This window comes from Hermetia illucens, chromosome 2 (genome assembly GCF_905115235.1).
Source record: "Hermetia illucens chromosome 2, iHerIll2.2.curated.20191125, whole genome shotgun sequence".
NCBI classification, from domain to species: domain Eukaryota; kingdom Metazoa; phylum Arthropoda; class Insecta; order Diptera; family Stratiomyidae; genus Hermetia; species Hermetia illucens.
In genome coordinates this window covers 3,473,567-3,499,001 of record NC_051850.1, presented here as the reverse complement: position 1 = coordinate 3,499,001, position 25,435 = coordinate 3,473,567, and the positions used below count along the sequence as shown (strand labels likewise).

At 41.9% G+C, this 25,435-nt stretch overlaps 1 protein-coding gene across 3 annotated transcripts in view; it reads right to left on the bottom strand.

Moving 5' to 3' along the window:
* Positions 1 to 15,782: 15,782 nt before the first annotated feature.
* Positions 15,783 to 25,435, bottom strand: part of LOC119647831 (phosphatidylserine synthase 1) — a 49,759-nt gene continuing 40,106 nt past the window's right edge. For all 3 annotated transcript variants that reach the window (XM_038049070.1, XM_038049072.1, XM_038049071.1), the window contains exon 8: positions 15,783 to 16,665. In XM_038049070.1, coding sequence (XP_037904998.1) covers positions 16,619 to 16,665 — 47 coding nt within the window. In that variant the 3' untranslated portion in view covers positions 15,783 to 16,618. The remainder of the gene's footprint in view (positions 16,666 to 25,435) is intronic.

The following is a 25,435-nucleotide window of genomic DNA, read 5'->3' as shown; positions in this document are numbered from 1 at the left end:
TAAGGGGGGAGAGGGGCTTCCTCGGATCTGCAGTTTTCTCGGAAGCTCATGCTTCACATAATTTGCACCGCGGGCTCAGCTTTTCCGGATAATTTTCAACCCAGGCCAGAATTTTTTCTCTCTACGACCCTGCGGGCCGCTGCTCATATCTAATTAGCTGTATACCTTCCCGTCTTACAGCTTAGCATTCTACCGATTATCTTCACCTTCATCCATCCTACCTACCCCGTGTAATGCTAGGAGTGGGAATAGGAGATCAGGTTGATCATCCTGAGTGGTCGATAACGACCTAGAGGGCAGAGCTATCCCAAAAATCTAAACAAATTGGCTAAATTGACCGTGAAGGTCCGCCCACACAGATTGAAGCTCTATCAAAGTGCTCGGTCGACACGTTCTTGCACGCCTCTGTGCTAGCCAGGCTCGGGAATGTGGGGGGGACCTTTGAGCGCTTTGATCCCTCACGTTTCATTACTAAAAACCAACGTGTCTATTCCGATGCGTGGGTCCGCAACGGATTCTAACTCGACACTAATTAGGATTTCGCGACGGCCTATCGAATGACAAACAGAACGCGAACTAAATTGGAAAATAGAAAAGAGAAAAAAAAAACCGGCTCGACCGCGCGCGTGGAGCCGTAAGTCTCCGGACCCCCGGGAGTAAGGAGGAACGAAAGGGAGGAAGTCCTGAAACTACAATTAGATTAGTCAAGCACCATTGTTCGTTGTTCAAGCAAACTTCATTACATTAATTATAACAAAAAAAAAAATGAAAATAAAAATAAACAATATGTAAAATTTAAAGAAATAAAATCATAGAAAAAAAAGAAAATAGATAATAAAAACAATGACTTACCCAGGTGTCACTCCGAGCTCGGATTGATGCTGGTTTACTTTGTTCAAAGTTGCTTACTCTCTATTTTTAAGTAATTGCTTGGACGCCTTTCTACATTATGTTCTTATTCTAGTAACCTTAGTTTTATGTGATGCAGATGAACAGCAGCACACTGAAGTCGTCCTGACGCCAGGAAGTACACGAAACACTTTTACTGAATATTCATCCAGATATCAAAATTCCAAGCCTCAGTACAGGGAATTGAAATGACTGGGGAGGACAGTACTGCAAAAACCAGATCTGCGTGCGTCCTCCAATTGAAAGCTCGAACTTATTGTGCAAAAAGAAGTGAATTACCAACCTACGCACGACTGCAACAGGACAGGACGAGAGATTTTGTAAGTTGAGTTTGGAATTCCGTCCTGGTCAAAATGTAGGTGGGAAAACTCAAAACTACACAAGATTTTCGTTTGTTTTCTGGGAGCGTTCAACTTGCACCCCGTTCACTTCAAGGAGGGAGTGCTAGCAAGTCCACGAATAGTCCTGGAATGGACCCCGTCAAACATTTGCAAAATCACTGAATTCACTCAGCGAAAGTTCCGCTCATCCATAAAATAACGTATCGAATCAGTTATTCCCACAAACTGTTCTGGCGGTTCCGCTATAAGTAGGCGAGGTGAAGTTTTAAGTATCTTACGGAATCACAACGCAACTGGCAAATCACTCCACTACGCTCACGACCCTTCATGCACTCTTTGAAGCCGGCGTTCAACCCTTTCTTCTGCAAAACTTCACTTCCTTTGTCTGTCGCTCCCAAAACTTACTATTTCCTTCTGCCTTCGATCCAAAAACTTCCTATTTCCTTCCTTCGATCCAAAAACTTCTCTTTCCTCTGCCTTCGATCCCAAAACTTCTTTGTCCTCTGCCTTCGATTCCAAAACTTCTTTGTCCTCTGCCTTCGATTCCAAAACTCCTTTTTCCTCCCTTCGATCCCAAAAACTTCTTTGTCCTCTCCTTCGATTCCAAACAAAAAAACTCCTTATTTCGTTCTGTCCTCCAACAAAGACCAAGCACAACTCCCTGTTCTTTTTCACTGCACCGCTTCACTTCCCGCTACATCGCCTCTCTCACTCGCTAGGCAATGTTGCGGCAACATGCGCATGTGCCTGCGGATGCGGCAAATCATTCGCCTCTTGTCAAGATCAATTCACCCGAATGCATTCAATAATGTGCAATCTGCGGCGAACATTAAGGCAATTGCACACTATTAAATGCATTGTTGGAGCAAATTAATTAAGAAAGAGTCGAATGAGATTCCGCTCCCGTCGCGCAGCCGCGGTCACTACACCCGACAACTAGTAAAATTTACGTTCTCAATATTTCTTTTCTAAAATTTATTCGAGAATATTTTTCAGCCTCACGACCCCATAAAATCTATTAAGATTCAACTTCAAAAAAATAAATCTTTACTTATAATTCTTTTCGCTTGATACAATACTGTGCTATTGCTGCCACTATAAGTAACTAGATGGACGGTAAAGATATCATTCGTTTTTCCTAACGGGATTGAAACAATAGACTTCCCGCATTAGAAAATGACTACATGTTTTTTACACCGAAATAGTAGTTTCACGTGCCAAATTACCATATCCGTTGAAAAAACCAATTCGTAATGCCCATTCGTTAATTATAATGGTTTAAAAATTGAATTCTAGCAAGGCGGAAAAAAAAAACACGGTGATGCCATCTAACGAGCAATTTAAATCTTATCTCCGTGGAGGCATCCGGTTCAGTGTTTGTTACTTGTTATTTTTTAAGTAATCAATCAGTTTTTAACAGGAAAATGCTCCGCAGCCCAGCGCTCTAACCACTTGAGCCATCCGGACTTAGATTATGGTCATGTTTTAAGGGCATGTCGAACTGGCAGTTAGGTGAACAACAACAACAGCTAAAGGATTGTCCTTCTTCAACCCTAAAAACTGGTAGTAAAACTATCTAAAGTGGGATTTTTTTTGCTGAAAATTCTTGGCAGTAAACATGGAACCTCTGTACTTTTAAGAGCATTAGAAAGAGAGAACGTCTGTCGCATCAACGGGGAGTTAGGTGCTTATCTCTAATCAAGCAACTGCCAATCCTGCACAAACACTGCCCTTCAAAACGAATCACCGAGTACCAACCATAGTATATCTACAAACAAACCGTCGACTGCGGCACCTGGAAAAGCGTAAAACTAAAATTAATGCATATGATGGGATATAAAACCTATTTCAACAGCCTTAAATGAAGGCAGCTTGTAGGCATTGGAAAGGGGGACAATAAAATGAGATTTGACATTAAGAAAGAATGATTTAAGGCTTTCTGCTCTTCGAAACTGAACCGCAATTTAAATCCAGTTAACACAGCTGACAAAATTTGGAAACTATTCAAAATTGACGTTCCAATGGCATTCCCTCAACCACGTTCGTATGAAGACAGTGTTAATGATAATTCAGATCGACCTAAAGCACCCAAAATGTGCCTTAGCTAATCTGCTGGTTTCTCTCACGGAGGAATATATCACCATTTCATTAATACATGAGTCCTGAATTGGATGAGTTTTGGCAGTAAAAATGCTTTAAAATAAAAAGTATAATTTATTTAGCAGCCCAAAATGTGCCCGTTCCGTTTCCTTATGGGTACGGGTGAACTATCAGTATACCTTCGCATGTACCACCGCAAGACAAGACTAGCATTTTAAAAGTCTATGCCGCAAATGGTTCAGAGATCAAGACATATGGAGAAAAACTGCCTAAAGTCAACCTAGGACTTCGATGCATTTTTAACTGGAAATTCCGGGTAGCAGATGTATCGCCGGCGCAGATTTTTTAAGACACTATTGTTTATTGGTTGATCTGAAAAACAAGAAACTTGTCGACTGCGGAACCCTGTTGGCCGCACCTGGTCAACTTTGTCTTTCAAATGAAGCACGTCTGCGGTACCAGCAAATTCTACGACCTGGTAAGGAGTACGCCAATTGGCACCAGACAAATTGAAAATGGCACAACAGGAGTTCAAGTTCATGCTAAACAGAGGATTCGTCATCGAATCCTTGGACAAGCTCCTTACATTTGGTGAAAGGAAGCTGGCGCCCATGTGGTGATTTTCGTCGCCTTAATGCAGTCACACAACCGGATCACTACTCACTTCGACATATCGAACACATAATGGCTAACCTCATTAATAAAAAAATCTTCACGAAATTGGATCTAGTCGGCGCATACCATCAAATTCCGACAGCAGAACAGGACATTCCTGACACAGCGGTAATAACGCCGTTTGCGGTCTATGAGTTCATGGTATTGACCTTTGGCCTCCAAGACCCTGCTCAGTCCTTTGAACGCTTCATATATGAGGTACTAAAAGGACTTAATTTCGTTATAAATGTAGAGAAATGTGCTTTTGGCGTTGATAAAATAGAATACCTGGGGCACACAATAAGCCAAGGCAGCATAAGTCAACCAGAGTCCCGCGTCGAAGCGGTACGCAATTTCAAGAACTTTGAAGAACTTTCGGAAAACTGAACTTCTATAGACTTTTTAACAAAATGCAGCACACCTTCAAGTGCCGTTGAACGGGTACCCAGCTAACGCGAAGAAAGACGATAAGGCACCAATAAAATGGACGCCTAAGTCCGAAAAAGCCTTCTTAGCCTGAAAAGAATCGCTGGCGAAAGCAACCTTCCCCGTCCACCACAAGGAAAATCAGTCTCTCTCGTTAGTAGCGAATGCATCGGACACCATAATCGGTTCAGTGGAATAACAGCTACAAGACAATCGTTGGACGGTTCTTCCAATGCAAGTGTTCTAGTACAGAAAAACGTTACTGGGTTTATGATTTCAATCAGGACAGCATCAAAAACTTCAGACATTACTTGGAGCTTCTTCCAACGCAAGCTTCCTGGTACGGAAAAACGTTACAGCGTTTATGATAGGAAGCTGCTCGCCATTCATGATAGCATTAAACACTTCAGACATTACCTAGACGGCAGAAATTTCTCAGTCCAGATGGATCAAGAGCCTCTAACGTACGCATTCCAGAAGAAAACAGAAAAAGCAACACTGCGACAAACCCGGCAGCTAAGCTTCATCTCGAAGTTCACCAACAATATAAAACATATTCACGGTGTCAAAACAAAGCGGCTGATGCGTTAACGAGGGTAGAAGCAATCATCTCACCTATGGCAATCAATGCCGAGGAATTTACCAGGGAACAACAAGCGGATCCTAAACTCCAAGCGGTTTTAAAATCAAACAGAACGTCTCTGAAGCTTGGACTGCGACACTTCCCTGGGACTAGCTCGACCTTTTGTTCTGAGAACCTTGCGCAGACACTTCCTCGATACTTTTCACGAGCGACCACATCCTAGCGGACGCGCAACGTGCAAAATAATCGCACTGTCGTTTGGGTTAGAATGCACAAGGACATGCTGCGTAGGGTACGTCAGCGCTCCAAAATCAGAAAACACACAGTTAACTCATCCAACCGTCCGTACCAGACGGCAGATTTCAACACATGCACTTAGACATAGTCGGCCCGATGATATCATTAAATGGTTTCAGGTATTGTCTTACCATTATGGATCGGTACTCAAATGGCCGCATCCGTTGGAGCAGTTTTTCATTCGAGTCGGATTTCCCCGTTTAGCGTCCCACGCAGTGACTACAGATCAGGGGACACAATTTGAGTACACTTTTTTGCCCTAACAAAGCGAATGGGCTCTGAAAGAAGCTGCACAACCCCCTATCACCTCACAGCGAACGGAATTTTTGAACGCTGGCATCGGTCTTTTGAGACCTCCATAATGTGTACGAACAGAACCGAGCGTGGGCCGATGTACTCCCAACGATTTTACTTGAATTACCGAACAAGGAACGGAGGATGCAGTGCGAAGATGCTCTACGGGACAACACTTACGCTTCAAGGGGAATTCATCATCATCATCATCAACGGCGCAACAACCGGTATCCGGTCTAGGCCTGCCTTAATAAGGAACTCCAGACATCCCGGTTTTGCGCCGAGGTCCACCAATTCGATATCCCTAAAAGCTGTCTGGCGTCCTGACCTACGCCATCGCTCCATCTTAGGCAGGGTCTGCCTCGTCTTCTTTTTCTACCATAGATATTGCCCTTATAGACTTTCCGGGCGGGATCATCCTCTTCCATACGGATTAAGTGACCCGCCCACCGTAACCTATTGAGCCGGATTTTATCCACAACCGGACGGTCATGGTATCGCTCATAGATTTCGTCATTGTGTAGGCTACGGAATCGTCCATCCTCATGTAGGGGGCCAAAAATTCTTCGGAGGATTCTTCTCTCGAACGCGGCCAAGAGTTCGCAATTTTTCTTGCTAAGAACCCAAGTTTCCGAGGAATACATGAGGACTGGCAAGATCACAGTCTCGTACAGTAAGAGCTTTGACCATATGGTGAGACGTTTCGAGCGGAATAGTTTTTATAAGCTGAAATAGGCTCTGTTGGCTGACAACATCGTAACTAGGAGAAATAATCAACGGTCTTAAAAATGTAGTCTCCTATCCTTATTCTTCCTGTTTGACTAGTGTGGTTTGATGTTGTTGGTTGATTCGTCTTTGGTGCTGACGTTGCCACCATATATTTTGTCTTGCCCTCATTGATGTGCAGCCCAAGATCTCGCCTCAATGGCCGCCTGCTCGATCTGGATGAAGGCAGTTTGTACGTCTCGGGTAGTTCTTCCCATGATGTCGATATCGTCAGCATAGGCCAGTAGTTGGGTGGACTTGAAGAGGATCGTACCTCTGGCATTTACCTCAGCATCACGGATCACTTTCTCGAGGGCCAGGTTAAAGAGGACGCATTATAGGGCATCCCCTTGTCATAGACGTTGCTGATGTCGAATGGTCTTGAGAGTGATCCTGCTGGTTTTATCTGGCCTCGCACATTGGTCAGAGTCAGCCTAGTCAGTCTTATTAATTTCGTCGGGATACCGAATTCTCTCATGGCCGTATACAGTTTTATCCTGGCTATGCTATCATAGACGACTTTAAAGTCGATGAACAGATGGTGTAACTGTTGTCCATATTCCAACAGTTTTTCCATCGCTTGCCGCAGAGAGAAAATCTGATCTGTTGCTGATTTGCCTGGAGTGAAGCCTCTTTGGTATGGGCCAATGATGTTCTGGGCGTATGGGGCTATCCGGCCTAGCAAGATAGTGGAGAATATCTTATAGATGGTACTCAGCAACGTGATACCTCTATAATTGCTGCACTGTGTGATATCTCCCTTTTTATGTATGAGACAGATAATGCCTCGTTCCCAGTCATCAGGCATTGATTCACTGAAATACCCTTATTGTCTGCCCTAAAAGGAGCTAATAGAATGCTATCCAATATACAAAGATGAAATATGCGTCGAAGTCGGGGACTTTTTTTGGAACAAACACAGAAAAGGACACCATTATCCACAACTAGAAATCACTGAAAGGGCAGCAGTCCACTGGAGATTTTCTGAACCAGTACCAAAAAGCGAAGAACGTAACCGATCTCATAAGTAGGTAGAGAATGCAAGCAATAGAAGTAGAGTTTGCAAGGGTCCGAAAACTGAGTAACCTCAATACCAAACAAAACAACATCGGCCGCTCAACGGCGTATCCTTGCCAAAGTTCGTTAGTGAGGTCAGGCATAACTTATAAGTAGTGGTCACCGTATTAATGAAAAACTCTCGACAAAGGCTAAACTATCTCAAATGGTCATCATGTATATACTCGACAATGCAATAAAGCGGTAGGAAATGTTTCAGACTTTTCTCCATTCAGTTCACGCGTGGGTACTAGGTCGTAGCAAACAAGAACCAGTTCTACCGGGAATTTTTCAATTTACGGATCGCTAAGTTCCGCGATACCTGGACAAGTGCAAAGCTCAAGTTAATCCTTTATGATGAGATTATTGCAATTAAGACCTGTTGCTCATATTTGACTAACATATTTAGAGGGACAAGCCTGTCTAACGTCTACGCTGACTGGATGGTCTTAATAAGAAAGACCCCTAGAGACGGCCTAATAGCATTGGGAAACGGGTCTATAATACGATTTGGGATTAGGAAGGAGGGAGTGAAAGTCTTCTGCTCTTTGAAATCGAATGACAGTTCAAATCCAATTAATACGAGCGAGTCTTTTATTGAAGATGGGAAGGTTTTCGCTGAAGTGGGAGAGGTTGATGCTGAGGTGCGAATTGTTGAAAATTTTGTAGAGGCAAGTATAGTTCGGGTTCGCCCGTACATCAAACCAGGACTGTTGTCTAGCGTTCAGGTCTCCGTCAATTATAAGAATCTAGGGCTTGCCGATTGTGTGTGTCCTTGGTGTCAAAAAGCTAATCGAGGCAGTAGATGAATGCTACAAAGACCGTGAAAGACGGGGTTTGGAAGTAGATGAGGGGGAAACTGTGAGAACAGAAATTTCCCAAAAGCAAGAATGGCCGTGCCACCGCATGTATTATGATTTGGGGGTAGGGTTGGGGTCAGTCCGACTAGAAAAAGTTGAAATTTGGAGAACGGGTTGTATCTATAGTTCAGCCTGATTTCACACAAGAGAAGAACTCGTGCCTGCAAGTTGGAGTTGATGTTTAACTTATTTATCCTAACGTCCATGGTTGGAAATCAGGATATCGACCATCCCAATAAACATCTGTAGGAATTTCTAGCTTTCCTGACGCGCGCGGAAGTGATACTTAGGGCGTTGCAAAGGATGGTCATGTGTAAGCGCCGGGGTTGTTATTGGGCGGCCGGTGGTTCGGAGGCTTTAGTCGGCAGCGGGACGGGAGGGTGGTGTAGGTTTTTGCACGTTTCTCCTCGCCACGACACGGATGAAGGCCAGGCAGTTGCAGTAGTTGGTGAGGTGGTCGTTTTCAACACAATTTACGCACTTAGATGCCTGCTCCCGGGACTGCAGGCACTCGCCTGACCCACAAAGCTGGTCACTTTAACGCAGCGGTAGCTTAGGTGGCAGTTTGTTGCCGAGTAGCTCACTCGCTGACAGTTTCTGCATTGGATAACCTGTTTATTCCTAATTTGCTCGAAGCGAACGATGGTGTTGTTTAAACGATTTTATCGAGCTAATCTGATCCTCAATTAAAGAGACGTCGAATGTGACTAGCCACAGTTCGAGGTTTGCATTGTTAGACGTCGTGGCGCTTGAGGGTTCTTCAGTTTCAGCTCATCTTCGAACTCCTGAGCAGAGAAATTTGTATTGGGAAGAAAGGGTTTAGTTGAAGAACTTGCTCCGGTTCTGCACCAGGTGTGTGTTGTTTGTGTTTCTTGGCTTTTAATCAGGTAACTGTTGGGGAGTGCGTGAACGATCTTGAACTTGACAGTCCTGAAAGTTCCATTCCTTTCTACATTCACCTTCCTGTGAGAGGTCCATATGTTCGGTCGCTGCTGCGGGTACCGCGACTGTCTGTAGTTTGTTTGCGCCGAACGTCTTCATGCGATTTATTTTTCGCGAGCGTTTCAACGATTTTTTTTATTAGGCGTCTATTTTGCTTTTTGAGTGCAACTGACTCCTGTATCTCAGACTAGCAATCGGTGTGCCCTTAACCGCCTCGTCGGAGCCACAGGTGGTGTGTCGCCGATCTTAAGGCGTTTTCTTTGCACGTCACGACGGTGAAAGTGCCCTCCGGGAAGGGCGCACTCATCTTCGGCCGATTCAGGTTATTTTTGACTTTTGCAATTTTTTCAGTTACGCCAAACTAACTGCTCGAGTAACAACACTAAAATTTGTTATTGTTTTTAGTGGTGTTCATTCGTCGAAGTACATACACTCAGGATTGGAGATCTTGCACTAACAGCGCGATTTTGCTTATCTAATCGTTTTCTTGAAAAGATCGTGACCAATTAATCTTGAAGGGAACTGGGACTGCGATACATGGAAAGAATCGAAGGCACGACCACTAGAACAGCACTATCTTCCCAAACGGGCTAAAATCCATATACTCTCTGATTGTCAAACATTATTCCGTACCGTATCGTCTCAAATCTCAGCCAAAATGAAATACCAGCGAAATCTCGAAACCCTGAGGTCAAAATCGCAGTATGGCTAAGGTGCATGGATGAATTTTTTGATGGCAATAAAGGAGTAGACAAATTTACAGAAAGAAATGGAATTAGCAAGGGTAATAGCTAGTAGCAGTGAGAACTCGACACGACTGGGAATTTAGGTAACTAGCCGGACTGGAGGTAGTGGTGAGATGCGAGGCAAATAAGCTTAGAGTGAGGACTTGAAAGGTCTAATAACCAGATACTCTCCTCTACAGAAACCATTACATACCAGGAGGTCTACAGTGATACTAATCCCCAAATAAAACACATTATTTTCATTTTCCTTCATTTTTATTTAAAATAACTCACTTACTTAGATCCTAACTAAACTTAGACTTTAAGTTTCAATATTATCCTAAATCCTCATAATCACTCGCACAAGCATTTGTATCATTGCTCATTTCTAATGCATATAGTTTAGCCACTAACATTATTATGTCTTTTCCCTATTTATTGAGCTTACATAAAAACAACTCAAATTCTCTTTATTACATTCAATTAAACTTTCAATAGACTAGACGCAAAATATTTGACTATTAGCGAAACCTTAAAATTTATTCATGTTTCCATCAATATCTTTGGCAATTAAATGGTCAACGTTTAGACCTTTAAAGCATTATCAGAATATCGTCAAAGAATAAATGCATCAACTTGTTCAAGAGGGAAAACATAGTAAGGTATGGATGAATTCGTAACTTTGCAAATAAATGATGACTTGAAAGATGAAGGACTAAAGCAATTTGGGTACATTCATATGCACTTTATCGTATCGAAGAAGTGCATTTGCATTCGATTGAAAAGAAGATATGACAGTCTCTTAAGGTTGGCGGTTGATATATGGTAATAAATGCCAATGAAATCTCAATTCGAAAAACATCCTTTAGTTGTCGAAACGAAAGAAAGTTCAAACTACAACTGGAATCGGAAATAAGAAACTAATGGAACTGAAATTCTAAGAAACGACGATGATTCGAGTAGAATTTGAACTCTCAAGAATTTTTTTGCTAGCACTCCTCAAAGTTTGTATTTGTTTTGCAATTGAACAACTCCTGAAAGATGTCAACTTTTACTAGGACAATTCAGGAAATGTGGCTCAAACAACGAAAGATCAATACATTTACTGCAAGTTTTTTGAAGAGGCTCTGAGATTCGAAACAGTAGTTTGTAGGTACTTATTCAAGTATTCTACCATTGTGGTGCATAACATTTCCTAATACCCTCATGCTTGCTTTGACTTATATCTTGTTCTTGGGGACTAATAATCTGACAATTTACAGTAAAGTGGGGGAAGTTTATTTTCATTTTTGTGGTACAATTCTGTCGACACATAAGATACGCTTTGTTCACTAAGCCGGAAAGGTAAGTTTTCCTAAAAAGTGGACGAGAACTTTCCAATGACTGATTCTAACACATCGTTCAATAAGACCCGGGACTAGCGTAGAGATGGCGCTAATAATGCCATTTATATACCAAGGTTCAGAAGTACCAACCTTCAGATAAAATTTGTCAAAATTTGATGTAATTCGAAACATAACCAAGAAAGCTATAGTGGTTAAAGTGACGCTACCTTTCCAATCGTAAAAAAATGGACCAAAACGAGTTTCGTGTGTTGATAAAACACTGTTTTCTAATGGGAAAAAACACTGTTCAAGCTCAGCAATGGCTTGAAAAACGTTATCCGGACTCTACTCCGTCGAAAACAACCATTTGTCGGTGGTATGCTGACTTGAAACGCGGTCGTGCTGATACAAATGATGCGGAACGTTCGGGTCGGCCAAATGAGGCAGTAACTCCCGAAAACACCAAGCAAGTATTGAAAATCGTGATGGGTGGCCGCAAAATGAAAGTGTGCGAGATAGCTAAGATGGTGAACATATCAACTGGTAATGCATTTACTTTTTTGCACCAAAAATTGACTATGAAAAAGGTTTTTTCCAAATGGGTGCCGCGTTTGCTCACAATGGAACAAAAGCAACAACGTATCAATGATTCGGACAACTGTTTGGCACTGTTTACTCGCAATAAACAGGATTTTTTGCGTCGATATGTGACAGTGGACGAAACATGGATTCACCATTTCACTCCGCAGTCAAGTCGGCAGTCAGTCAGCTTAATGGCGTACGACCGGTGAAAGCCACCCGAAGCGTCCAAAAACACAACAGTCGGCCGACAAAGTGATGGCGTCCGTATTCTGGGATGCGAATGGTATAATTTTCATTGACTACCTCGAAAAAGGAAAAACCATCAATAGCGACTACTACATGGTGTTATTAGATCGTTTGAAGGCCGAAATAGCAAAAAAACGCCCACACATGAAGAAGAAGAAAATCATCTTTCATCAAGACAACGCACCGTGCCACAAGTCAATCAAAACGATGACTAAATTCAACGAATTAGGCTTCCAACTGCTTCCTCATCCTCTGTACTCGCCGGATCTGGCCCCCAGCGACTACTGGCTCTTTGCGGATCTCAAAAAAATGCTCCAGGGAAAAAGATTTGGCTCAAATGAGGAGGTGATCGCTGCTACTGAGGCTCATTTTGAGTCAAAAGACAAATCGTTCTACAAACATGGCATTGAAAAGTTAGAGAAGTGTTGGAATGACTGTATTACACTTGAAGAAGATTATGTTGATGAATAATAAAGAATTTTGCCGATAAAATGTTGTTTTCATAGTTAGTCCCGGGACTTATTGAACGATGTGTTATAGCCATTGGATTAGATTTCATGTTCCGCATGATTCCTATTGAACTACAATATCAAGGTTTTTCAAGGGATGTCTTCAATTTGGTCACTGTATAGCACTTCTCATCCAGGTTCGTAGTTTCGAACTTGTGCTCATCATTCTCTATTCCAGAATTGAGCGAATGATTCCTTTGAATGTTTTCCAAACTGGTCAAATTGTGCCGACGAAATGTTTTTGCGAAACTGCTCTCAAAGTAGCTTAGTCAATGTTCCTTAGGAAATCTTGCCCCCATTGTTGATGAATTTCATTACAGAAGTGCCCTGCATGCTTCTTTCAAGCTTCAAATTGAAGCATATGCAACCTTCCAAAAAATCAAGGGAAATCGAATGCGTCAGATGAATAGCAACTTATCAACGCAATTTTCACTCTCCACCAACCAATTGTTTCCATTCCTGAGGAGTTTTCATGCATATTCCGGAAAATTTAGTTTGATTTTTTTAAGGTTTTAAAATCAAATTACAACAAAATATTGAAATTGTGATAATGCTGGAGGTTTTCTGCTCCATCTAAAACTATGAATCGATAAATCTAAAGATTGTTTGCCATTGTTTAGGTTGCACCAATTAGAATATTAGGTTGGGGAAAAAGTAATGTCGTATTTTGTTAATAGATGGCGACACTTAAACATATCTTGTGTTGTACTTATCGCATCGGGTCATACTATACGGCGATTTGAAGACGACAATCTGGGCTACAGGTGTCTCTTTGACAGTTTTATGATCGTACGTTTCAGTCTCAAGTTATAGCGCGTGAAAGATGGAGTCCACCAAGAAAGAAATTCGTCATATTTTACATTTTTATTACGTGAGAGGTAAAACTGCAACGAAGGCGGCCAAACAAACTAGACGGATGGAAAATAAAGTGCAGCGGCAGATGCAGTACCAACTATGCTATTCCCAGAGAAATATCCGTAGTTTAAATTGCTGACACACTTAAGTTGAGACTTCTTGCCATATGCAATCGTACCACGATACGGAGAAAGTCGTTCCAGACGTGCTTAGAAAGTAACGTAATCAAAGAACCAGCCGAGCATTAAGTCCTTTATAACATTTGTGGAAAAGTCAGGTTCTCAAAGATAGCGCGGGCGGGGGGCAGTAACCCCGTCGACCGAATCAACACCAAGTGGTCAAGGAGAACTGCCAAGTGATGGCACCGGGAAATGTTGGATTCACATTGACTTGCTGGTCATGAAGCAGTTGCTAAACGCTCCAAGTCGTTAGGCGATCAAACCGGAGTCTGCCCGGGGACTTGGTTGAAATAAGTTCGGCCACGAAGCCTGACCTTGTGCCATGGGAACTAGGATAGCTTTCCGAGTTCATATGTCTCAGGAGAATTTCTAGGACATGTGTTCTTGTTTCGATTATTTCCGGTTAGCCCACTTGTATGACTTTCATGGTGGTTGTGGTTATGTCCACATCGCGAACAGTGTCATTCTAGGCTCAAGTGTGGAGTTGCATTTGCAGCTCTTTAGTTCGGTTGAGGCTTTAGGTAGGTCTCGTATTCACCAATAAGAAAACTGTGCCTGCATTCAGTATACACTAGTACCGTTGGGCTTGTCAACGCCGAGCTCTGCTTGTAGTCAACAAATACGTGTCTTTAGAAGACCGTAGGGTTAGACTTATTCACGCGGAACCACCGTAACTGTGGAATAGTCAATGCGCACCTCGAGAACACATTCTGTTCGAGGGGCAAAAAGGCTGGTGAGTTCGCAAAGAGTGATCCGTTCTCAACTTGGTAGTTGTTAAACAGGCAATTATGCCAGGATTTTGGACGTCCTGTACACCTGATTAATGGATGTTTTAAGTCTGTACCGCATATCTTCCATGCTCCGTGAGAGACTGACTAAGATTATAATTAATTTGTTCATGACGTCTCTCCAACCATTTCTTCATGTTATGTATCTACCGACATTTTCCCGATCATTACCAATTCCATTGCAATCTATTTACAAATCTATCCCTTTCGGCGAAACTTCACATTGTATATGTTCATCATCTTATCTGCCAAGATGTCAATCAGCATCATTTTCGAGATAATGAACGCTGCTTCATCTGAGAGAATTATGAAGACGAAGCACTCTGTTAGGACTGTCTTTCTTTAGATTGAACTTGTACTGACTTCGCGAAAGTGTTTAAAGGCGACTTAGAAGTGATGGTACCATTGCCAATTTTAATATGGGGGTAATGTTTTTCCAACACTTCGCGATAAGGACTCATTTAGTTTCTTCCTCCGCAAATATGGGTCCGATACTGTAACGATTCGCACAGCGTTGGTTCAATCGATTTGGTTCTGGTGTAGTGGATGTCGAAGATACTCTCCGTACTGGATAAAATCGTCGAAATCATCCAAGCAGACCGGCATGTGAGCATTCACTCGATTGGCCAGGAACTGGGTAAGGACCATAAAATCGTTTGGAACCATTTGCAGAAGATTGGATTGCAAAAAAAAGCTGGATGTTTGGGTGCCACACATCTCTTGGACCGAATCAACGCCTGTGATGCACTGCTGAAACGGAACGAATTCGACCCATTTTTGAAGCGGATGGTGACTGGTGATGAAAAGTGGATTACGTACGAAAATCTCAAGGGAAAAAGATCGCGGTCGAAGCGCGGCGAGCCGGCCCAAACCATCGCCAAGCCCGGATTGACGGCCAGGAAGGTTTTGCTGTGTGTTTGATGGGATTGGAAGGGAGTCATCCACTATGAGCTGCTCAACTATGGCCAGACCCTCAATTCGATCCTCTACTGTGAGCAACTCGACCGTTTGAAGCAGGCAATTGACCAGAAGCGGTCAGGATTGATCAATAAGAATGGTGTTCTGTTCCACCAGGACAACGCTCGGCCTCACACATTTTTGATGACCCGCCAGAAGCTACGGGAGCTTGGATGGGATGTCCTATCGCATCCACCGTATAGTCTGAACCTGGCACCAAGTGATTGCCATTTCTTCCGGTCCATGCAAAACGCTCTTAGTGCTACTAAGTTCGCCTCAAAAGAGGCTTGCGAAAACTGGCTGTCTGAGTTTTTTGAAAATAAGGAGGGAGGAGGGGGGAGGGGGGGGGGGGTTATTAGAGGGGGATAATGGAGTTGCCTTCTAAATGGCAACAAGTTTGCGAATAAAACGGCGCATATTTGACTTAAATTGGATAATTCTAAGTACGTTAAATCAAGCGTTAAAATTCGATCACAAATACAACATTACTTTTTCCCCAACCCAATATGAACCATATATATGCTATGGCAAATTGTAACTTATATTCATTAAAAGGTTCCTCAACCTATCTAACTGTTTAGATTGTTCATGTTCTCATATTATTTCTTGTTCACCTTTTCTCGGGTTTAATTAGACAAATTTCAGTTTTTAGATAATATTCTCTTTCCTCAAGTAATTTTGCTAACTTAAAGCTACAAATTTGCTGGACTATTTTTCATTTCATTTCTTCGCGCCTTATGTATCTCAAATTTCCGAATAAAGTTTAAGATTACGTCGAGTGTTGTTCTGCTATTTGCCAAAAGCTAGCCTTAAAATTAAGGCTATCGTGGGAGATAAGCTATGACTCTTAACTTCAAAAGGAAACAAAATTTTACAAAATGTTGCGTCATCATTTTATCTAAATAAATGAAAATTCAAAAGATAAAATTACTTCCAACGAAAAAATATATAGAAAACAGTTACAATCAGTGAACATATTACCACTAATAATATGACTATATTTCTGAGCTGCCTAAAATCTAAATTACCTGAATAAAGTACAATGAATGAAACTATCTGACTAAACATGGAGTTGAAGGTCTGTAAAGTTAACTTACTTCCTTCATAGATGGTTTAACTTTAGTCATCATTTTTACATCACTTGCATGTATAATTTTCATACATAATTCCATAATTACATAATTAATTATTTTACAATTTTTGTCAGTAGATTGAAGCTTATTCCTTATTCATCTTTTTGTGGTTTGTTTGCATGCTTTCGCGATAGATCCGCTAAAAGTGATTGTAAAATTAAAAGATAAAATCATTGATGAACGGTTTTGTAATCTAAATTTATTTTAGTGGTTTCTTTAAGTGATTAACTTACAAGAGGTGTTAGTGAACTAAGGAAGCTAAAAGACAGAAGCTTGGACAAAACATGCCTGTGTATTTGTTAGCGAAGCAAAAAATCTTAAGCAAAATATCTTAAAACAAACCAAAACAAGCAGCATTGCACAGCAATTTCCCGATCTCAAACGGAAGTCATTGAAATCAAAAGCAGTAGAACACAAAATCCATGCAAACAAAATTTTATTTGGTTCCCAGAAATATTGGTAAGATTGTGTTTGGCTTGGGTCCTTTTCAAACCCAGAGTTCTGCATTAAACCTTACTAAAAACGAATTATATTGCTGCTGACATAAAGCAACAACTTTGTATTCATGTGTGACTGGGGGATACAATAAATTGTTTTGTGTTTATATACACCGACACAGCACGACACCAGAAAGGCAAACAACAAACAACAAATCTCTTCGTAGAAAACTTTCCCAGTCAAATTGGTATTTTATCAGCCAATTTCGTACTTTTTCCAACCAATTTCGTAATATCTTAACTGGGTCATTGCATCAAAATTGAATCGGAAGACTCAAAGCTAGAGGCAATTTCAAAAATTGTGGCCAATCTTAGTACAAGGGAGACACCAAAAACCAGCCAGAAACAAGTCGATACCTACTCGTCCCGACCCGATATTTTGGTTTAGGCAAGTTGAAGGTGCATTCGGAACGAACCAGGATCATACAAGATGAAACAAACTTTAAACATGTGAGCCAATACGCCGACCCGAAGATCCTGCCACACATTATTTCAATTCCACTCTCCAGGAGTCAAAAAAATACGAACCCTTGAAACAACGAATACTGGAAGCATTGGCAGAGTCTGCCGAGCGCAAGAAGTCTTTTCCAGGGAAAAAACCTAGAAGGGAAAAGGCCAAGGTCTTGGATATCAAAAATACTGGCGAAGAATAAAGAACAGGCGCCATATTACGATTGTAATTGTCGGAACTGAAAAGGACATCGATAAGCTGCTCAAAATGGTGAATTGAGTGATAGAAATGTCCTCGCATCAGAAGGCTACCGAGGTATGTAGCTTAGTAACCCAAATTTTCAGTCAGAATTAGAATATTCTAATTCTAATTAGTTAGAATTCATATCCAATCCCATAATAGGACACAATTACTCAAATTTGCGAACTAGACAGCTTTATTTTTTTCACCGCGCACCCAACCCCCGACTGCCACGACAATGGAAAAGTGAATTCAGGAAACTAAGTACGTTGGCGACAGAGAACATTCTACTTCTACCTAGCCGATTACCAATTTCTGATCGAAAGTGTGAAATTCGTTGGTTAATATCAGTATTGATCTGCCTTGCCAAAGGATACTAATCAACATACACGTGGGCAGTTTCATCCTTACGTTTCAACCAATAGACCTATTAAAACATACAGACAACGCATTATGGCCACTGACTGCAGCTTATGGCAACCATTCACGGGGAAATCCCTCACCGCAAATGTCAGACAATCAAGAATCGGCGTCCATCTGGTGCAGCCTTTTGATCTTATAAAGAGTCAACAATTAAGGAAGTTAGTCGATGGAAAATGATCTTTTTCTGCATTGCGAAACTCACCGATGCAGCGATTTACTACGTGATGAATTTGAAACCGAATGACCAGTATCATGATCTATACAAGGAATTCGTCGACATCACGATTCTGTCTAACATTAAGAGAGTTATGACTCACGCAATCTATCATATTCTGACAAAAGAGTCATTAGTTGTCGAAAGTGCAAGACAACACCCGGAAGATTCCGTGAGGTGAAAACGGAATCCGATTACATGCTCCAACAGCGTATTCGCCGGCTCTAAAATAGCCCATGGGCAGGCCTATAGCAATTAAGGCGAAAATAGACCGGACAATCAAGACCATGCCAAAATTATCGTTGTTTGAATGCAAATACCACTCCTAACAAATACTTCATCCCTCATCTGAGTAATCCTGCTCACAAACTAAGTGATATATCGCGGCTGCCCAACATACTAATGCGTTGTTACCAAGTTGCTCCATATCGTTTTTCGTTTGTTTTGCTGGTTTAAGGGTAAATTGGCGGCTCCCGACCACCGATCATAGTGAAATCAGAACAGGCTTACTGCCGCGAGTGTGACACCCAGCTTTACACGAGAGACATTAAGCCCTGGGTAAAAAGGGCGCGGAGCAAGCATCACCGTCGTTCCCCTTATCTGGTCACCACAGCCGTAATTTCCGCAGAAATAAGCACCGAAAGTTGTCTACCTAACATCACTGAGCATGATCAAACACGGGACTCAATGGACGCCTGGAACGTCGATATAGATCGTACGATCAAATTCACCCACAGACTCCACGACGCATTCCAACTAGCCTCAAGTAAGTCGGTTTATAACCATAAACAAGCGGCTTCCGGCAACTCGGACCCAGAAACACCGACAAGAAAAAAATTATATAATTTCCTCTTGGATAATGAAACACCGCCTCGAAGATGCACATGTACGCCCGAATCATCGAACTCAGCTGAATCAGTCAGATCGCCGGACGACAAGAATAATAATAAAATTCGTTTCTTACCGCCAATCTTTTTGTACGATTTGACTGACAGGGCATTGGGTTTATTTATTAAGAACCTAGATAAAAACATGAAATGCGAGATGACTAACCCTGCCTGCCAACAAGCTTAAAATCCGAAGTCACTTTATTAAGACTTCCAAATTAGAACACCACTCCTACAATATTAATGATGAAAGGAAGCCAGCCCTCTCACTTAGGCGAACGTCGCCTCACGACTTTAGCGGGGATTCAGTCAGGATTACGCCGATTCGCATCACGAGGCACCCCACCCCGTGGTCACAGGCGGACGATACCAACCTAAGCCTTTTTCGTGTAACTCTCAATTCCGAGGCAGATGCCACCAGTGTCTCCAAACTAAAAACCCTTCAACATCAGTTGATCAGTTGGGGGAAACACAGGTAAGGGAAGGTCGTTCAGTGTTTGAGCTGTAAAAAATGTGGTCCTCTATCTGGAAATTTTGGCTACAATGTGTTAAATGCACGGGCCCATATCCCTCCAGGGAATGTCCCCGCTCCACTGTTCAAAACATAGAGAGTCGACGCGCCCCTCAAACGCGTAAACTTTGGTAAGCTGGATCACCTCACCAATTTCTCTAAATCAGCCCGTAGAATGGAATAAATTCAACGTAAAAATAATGGTTGAGGCAACTCTCTTTCTCACTCCCGCCCTTTCTCTTCGCCACCACCACCCCCTGTCTAGCAGCAGTAAGGCTTCGTCACCTGTCATAATGGGAAGCTTGTTCCTAGTTTTTGATAACACCATCAGCCAATGCTACCGACACCCCAATTGCTGGTTCCGGTCCGGGCATGGAAAAAGTTGAAGCCTCTTTTGCTAAGACATCCGAGATTTCGTTTCCTTCTACATCATAATGACCAGGTACCCAGGGTAAATTCACCGTGTTGAATCTAGGTTTCTATATTCCTGAACGATTTTTGCAGTGATCAAAGTGATATTCATTCCCGTCATGCAGGTTGGCTATCGCTACAGATTGCGATGCGCCTGTCCTTCCCCCGCTCGTCAATCATCCAGGTTGCCGCACTCAGGATCGCATACACTTCAGTCTGACAGACCGTTGTGTATTGTCTCGAAGGAAAAGCCCACTTCTCGTTTTTATTCGAGAGGTAGCCTCCTGCTCCAGAACCATTTTCTGTGCCAGAGAGCCGAAATATACAGCTCACTTTCGCCTCCTTCTGGGCCACAATCTCTGACGTCTATAACAACTACCTTCGTCTTTGGTTTGAATTAGGAAGTAGTTAACCGAAATTTTAAGTGATAGATTTACCTTTGAAGATATTTTCTTTTTTATTGGCTAAATGTATTTTATAATGTACACAAATAGGTATTTCGGGGACCAACTGCCCCCTTCTTCCGTGTTTTATCTTCTGAATACAAACTCCAAAGAATGAAGACAGAAACGATGGCCATAACACAAAGCAATAAGACACTTTACACGAGGCTAGAATATAACACACTCCATGCTTATTCCGCACATTTAAAAATCAGGAAGAACACCCATGGAAGAAAGGGCGATGTGACCGACAATGGGAAAAAATCAATAGGGCCCACACCACCGAAAAGGCCAGAAAGAAGAGCATACTGGAAAATAAACTAAAGGCGCTCACCACAACACAAGCGGGCCAGGGTGAAATAGAGAAACCGAAGGAAGAATTCATATCCAACTATGTGATCAACAAATCCAATTAACACTTTACCCAGGAACAGCTTTCACTTCTCATAAAGGCTTGAACTTCGTCACGAAAGACATCGTAATCGGCATCGAGGCGAGAATCAAATATACATCACAAGAGGAAAAAGCCGGCATCCTAAAAGAAATTAGGCGGCTACTGACCTCCACCAAGCAAATGGCCACAAGGAAAACAACATCGTCCTACCACCACAAAACCATTAAAGAGTTTAAAGAAAACCCCGTTTACTACTTACAAGCAGACAAAGGAAACACAGTGGTCATCATGGGCAAAGGACGACGACTTAGTACGCAAAAAGTTAGAGGAAAGTAAGTTTCACAACATCAGGAAGGACCCACTGTCAGACTCCGTTAAAAGAGTGGAAAATTTTTTGGCTGAATGCAAACCTGCTATTAAACAAGTCGGGAAACCGGAAGCTTGACGCTTCAGGTATAAAAGGTTTTGTGTTTCCCTATGTGAGGAGCATAACGTAGATCTCCATTGGCTTATAGCATTGACCCGAGTTATTGAAATCATTCAGTTCTGGGCAGGTTACTGCCATTGCCAGAACTCAGCGATTTAAGTATCTCGAAGGGCAGGTTACTGCCATTTCCAGAACTCAGCGATGTAAATATCTCGCGTCAACGCTATCAGCCAATGGAGAACTGCGTAATGAAATTGTTTCAAGCATTAATGCAACCTGGATGAAGTGGCATTCCCCAACTGGTGTTCTTTGTGATCGACGTATCAGCGCACGTCCCAAATCTAAAATTTACTGCAATGTCGTCCGTCTGCCGCTCTCTACAGTTCTGAGTATTGGCCGACTATAAAGGTCAATGAACGGCGTCTTGCGGTAATGGGGACGAAGAAGTTGCATTGCACTGGTGGCGTGACACGTTTTGATTAGGTTTGAAATGAGAATATCCGCGATCGAACGGGTTTGCACCGATCGTGGAAAAACTGCAAGAGGGGCGTTTTCGATGGTGTGGTCACGTAATTCACACTAACGAGAATTCAACGACCAGTATTGGTCACAACATCAAAAACAATAGTAAGCAACCAAAAATCCGGCCAAAACAATGGTGGTTTAATATGCTGGATGGGGATTTAAAGGTCTCAAGATTACATCCTGATCAGGCATTTGATAAAATAAAATGACGAAACCGATCACCACAGGCCGACCCCGCTTGTGAACTGATGGCTGAACAAAAAGAAAAAGATGTGAGGAGCGACGAGTGCATGACAGCTCCGTGTAATATAGCTAAAAATTCCATTGCCCTCTATTTTCTAGAAAGTGATTTAAATAAATCATTTGATGGAAAGCCCTGTGTTGATAATGGTCACCTTCATACGCTTCACACTCTGAGTTTAATATTATTAACAAATGCCAACAATTCAACCAACATCAAATAAGTATAAAAAAGGATGGAATTAGATTCTTCTTGAATGGAATTTTAATATTTCACTCGAATTTCAATTATTCTCGTTAATTATGACGTCAGCATCTTATTTGTATGACTTAGAATGCTGTTAATTAGCACGAAATTGATAAGTTTGAACTGCTATAACTTTCCCATTAATAGTTGGATTTTCATGAAACTTGGCATGTGTATGCATGTGGCTGTCCTCTATGTCGGTGCAAAATTTAGTACACCTAGGATGAACTTAAGGGGAGTTTTTTAGTCTATTTCTAAAAGTTGATAATATACTATTAGTAAATTTTTTGAGCAGATACCGGAATGGGACATCTCTCGAAGATTAGATTTTACATAAGTGGTTTACACAAAACCTTAAAAAGGGCTGCAGATAAATAGATTCTTCATAAATGTGACTTTAATATTCTACGCGAATGTCAATTATTCCGGGTGATTATGACGTCAGCATCTGATTTGCATGGCTTTGGAAGCGGTAAATTCGTGCGAAATTGCTAAGTTTGAACTGCTACAACTTTGGCGTTAATTGCCTGATTTCCATGAAATTTAGCACGTATATACGAAATATTGTCCCCTATGCTGGTACAAAATTCGGAAGTCCTAGGATGAACTTAAGGGAGGTTTTTCAGTAAATTTCTAAAAAGTAGTAATATATTATTAGTAAGTTTATTTGAGCAGATATCGGAATGGGACATATTTTGAGGCCTAGATTTCATCTAGGCGCACCACCCTGATTTTTTTTGGATTTTTAGGTTGGGTAGTTTGCGAAAATGAGTCCTGTCTCACTTCAAGTGCGTACATTTTGACTCCTTACGCACTTTGCAATTTATGTCAAAACTAATATCAGTTTCGGAAAGTACAAATCGAGACCTTTCATTTGATACCCTACACAACTATATCCGGTGAAAAAATTTTTTGAATCCCCCCTTTGCATGTATGGGGGGGCCCCGTTTAAACTCCACCTAAATTTATGCCACTCGCTGTATGCGTGGGATTTCATAGTTCCCATCTGTCCACCAAATTTCGTTCGGATCTGTTTAGCCGTTTTGGAGAAAAATGCGTGTGACAGACAGACAGACATTGAATCGATTTTAATAAGGTTTTGTTTTACACAAAACCTTAAAAATCAGCCTACATCTGCGCAGTTTCGTTTTACACTGCTGTTGATACACCCGTTGAAATTTACCGACAACGAATCATGAATCATTCTCAACCTCGGCATATGTAACCATTCACGTAGAAATTATTCACCGCTGATGTCAGACAACCAAGGATCGGTGTTGATCTGTTGCAGCAATTGGGTCTTATAGTGAATCCATGAGGAAGGAGACTAATCGATGAAGAGACGAACTTATCCTACATTACGGAAGTCACCGAAAAGACAATTTTATGCGTTATGACTTTGAAATTGGTTCCATGATTTCTGACATGAAGAAAGTTATGACCCATGCCATTTATCACCATATTCTCATGAAAGGATCAATATTTGCCGCAAGAACAAAACGATTAACACCCGAAAGATTTCGCGGAGCAAAAATTAACTTCGATTACATGATTCATCAGGGTATATGCTGACTCTCAAATAGTCAATGGACAATCTCATCAAGTTTGGCAGACAATCAGGACCATGCCGAAATTATCCTTGTCTGAATGCCAATAACATCTTCATCATCATCATCATCAACGGCGCAACAACCGGTATCCGGTCTAGGCCTGCCTTAATAAGGAACTCCAAACATCCCATTTTTGCGCCGAGATCCACCAATTCGATATCCCTAAAAGCTGTCTGGCGTCCTGACCTACGCCATCGCTCCATCTTAGGCAGGGTCTGCCTCGTCTTCTTTTTCTACAATAGATATTGCCCTTATAGACTTTCCGGGCTGGTTCATCCACATCCATACGTATTAAGTGACCCGCCCACCGTAACCTATTGAGCCGGATTTTGTCCACAACCGGACGGTCATGGTATCGCTCATAGATTCCGTCATTGTGTAGGCTACGGAATCGGCCATCCCCATGCAGGGGGCCAAAAATTCTTCGGAGGATTCTTCTCTCGAACGCGGCCAAGAGTTCGCAATTTTTCTTGCTAAGAACCCAAGTTTCCGAGGAATACATGAGGACTGGCAAGATCATAGTCTTGTACAGTAAGAGCTTTGACCCTATGGTGAGATGAATGGTGAATGCCAATAACACTATTGAAAAATATATATGAATAAATTTTCACACAAATTAATTGGACGCTAAATATTTTCAACGGTCGACTTAGCAAAAGCGTACCATCAAATACCAGTCCTACCGGAAGAGATCGCGCAAATCACAGTCATCTCCCCGCTTGGACTCTTCGAGTTTAAAGTGATGATACTTTGTCTATGTAACACTCCGCAAACATTTTAGCGATATATCGATCATGGACTTTGAGGATAAAATTTCTGCAAGTTCGCTTGTGACCGTCAAAGCAAATGATTCGCTCTGTGGATAGATTGCGCCTGAGTTTGGAACGTTCTCTTACGTTGCTTTTAATTTTCTCTATAATTTGTTGAGGATGCTGGGAGTCCTGAGTCCGCACCCACCTGGTGACGGACCGAACCATGAATTTATGACGAATTTTACTTGAATATAATTCGTACCAATTACATGTTTGCGATTATATATAAATGGAGCGATTACCATCTATCGTTACTTTCAGTCACGCTACTCCCAGGACAGAGGTGAGGCAGCGTCCGATGATTTGCCTCTGCCCTGGACGAAACTGTCAGTAAATCTTTTCTTTTTTCTCTATAATGTTTTTTTTTTCGGTTGTACAGTTGATTTAACGATAAATTAGGGGTACTCGGATATTTAAACCACTGATAATAGTGGAATCGGAACAGGTTTCCCGTCGTGACCACCACGGCCGTAATTGCTGAAGAAATGAGTACCGAAAATTGTCTACCTATCACCACTGAACATGATCAGAGCTTCCTTACAAGGGAGCCGCTGGACGTTTGGAACGTCGTGCTATG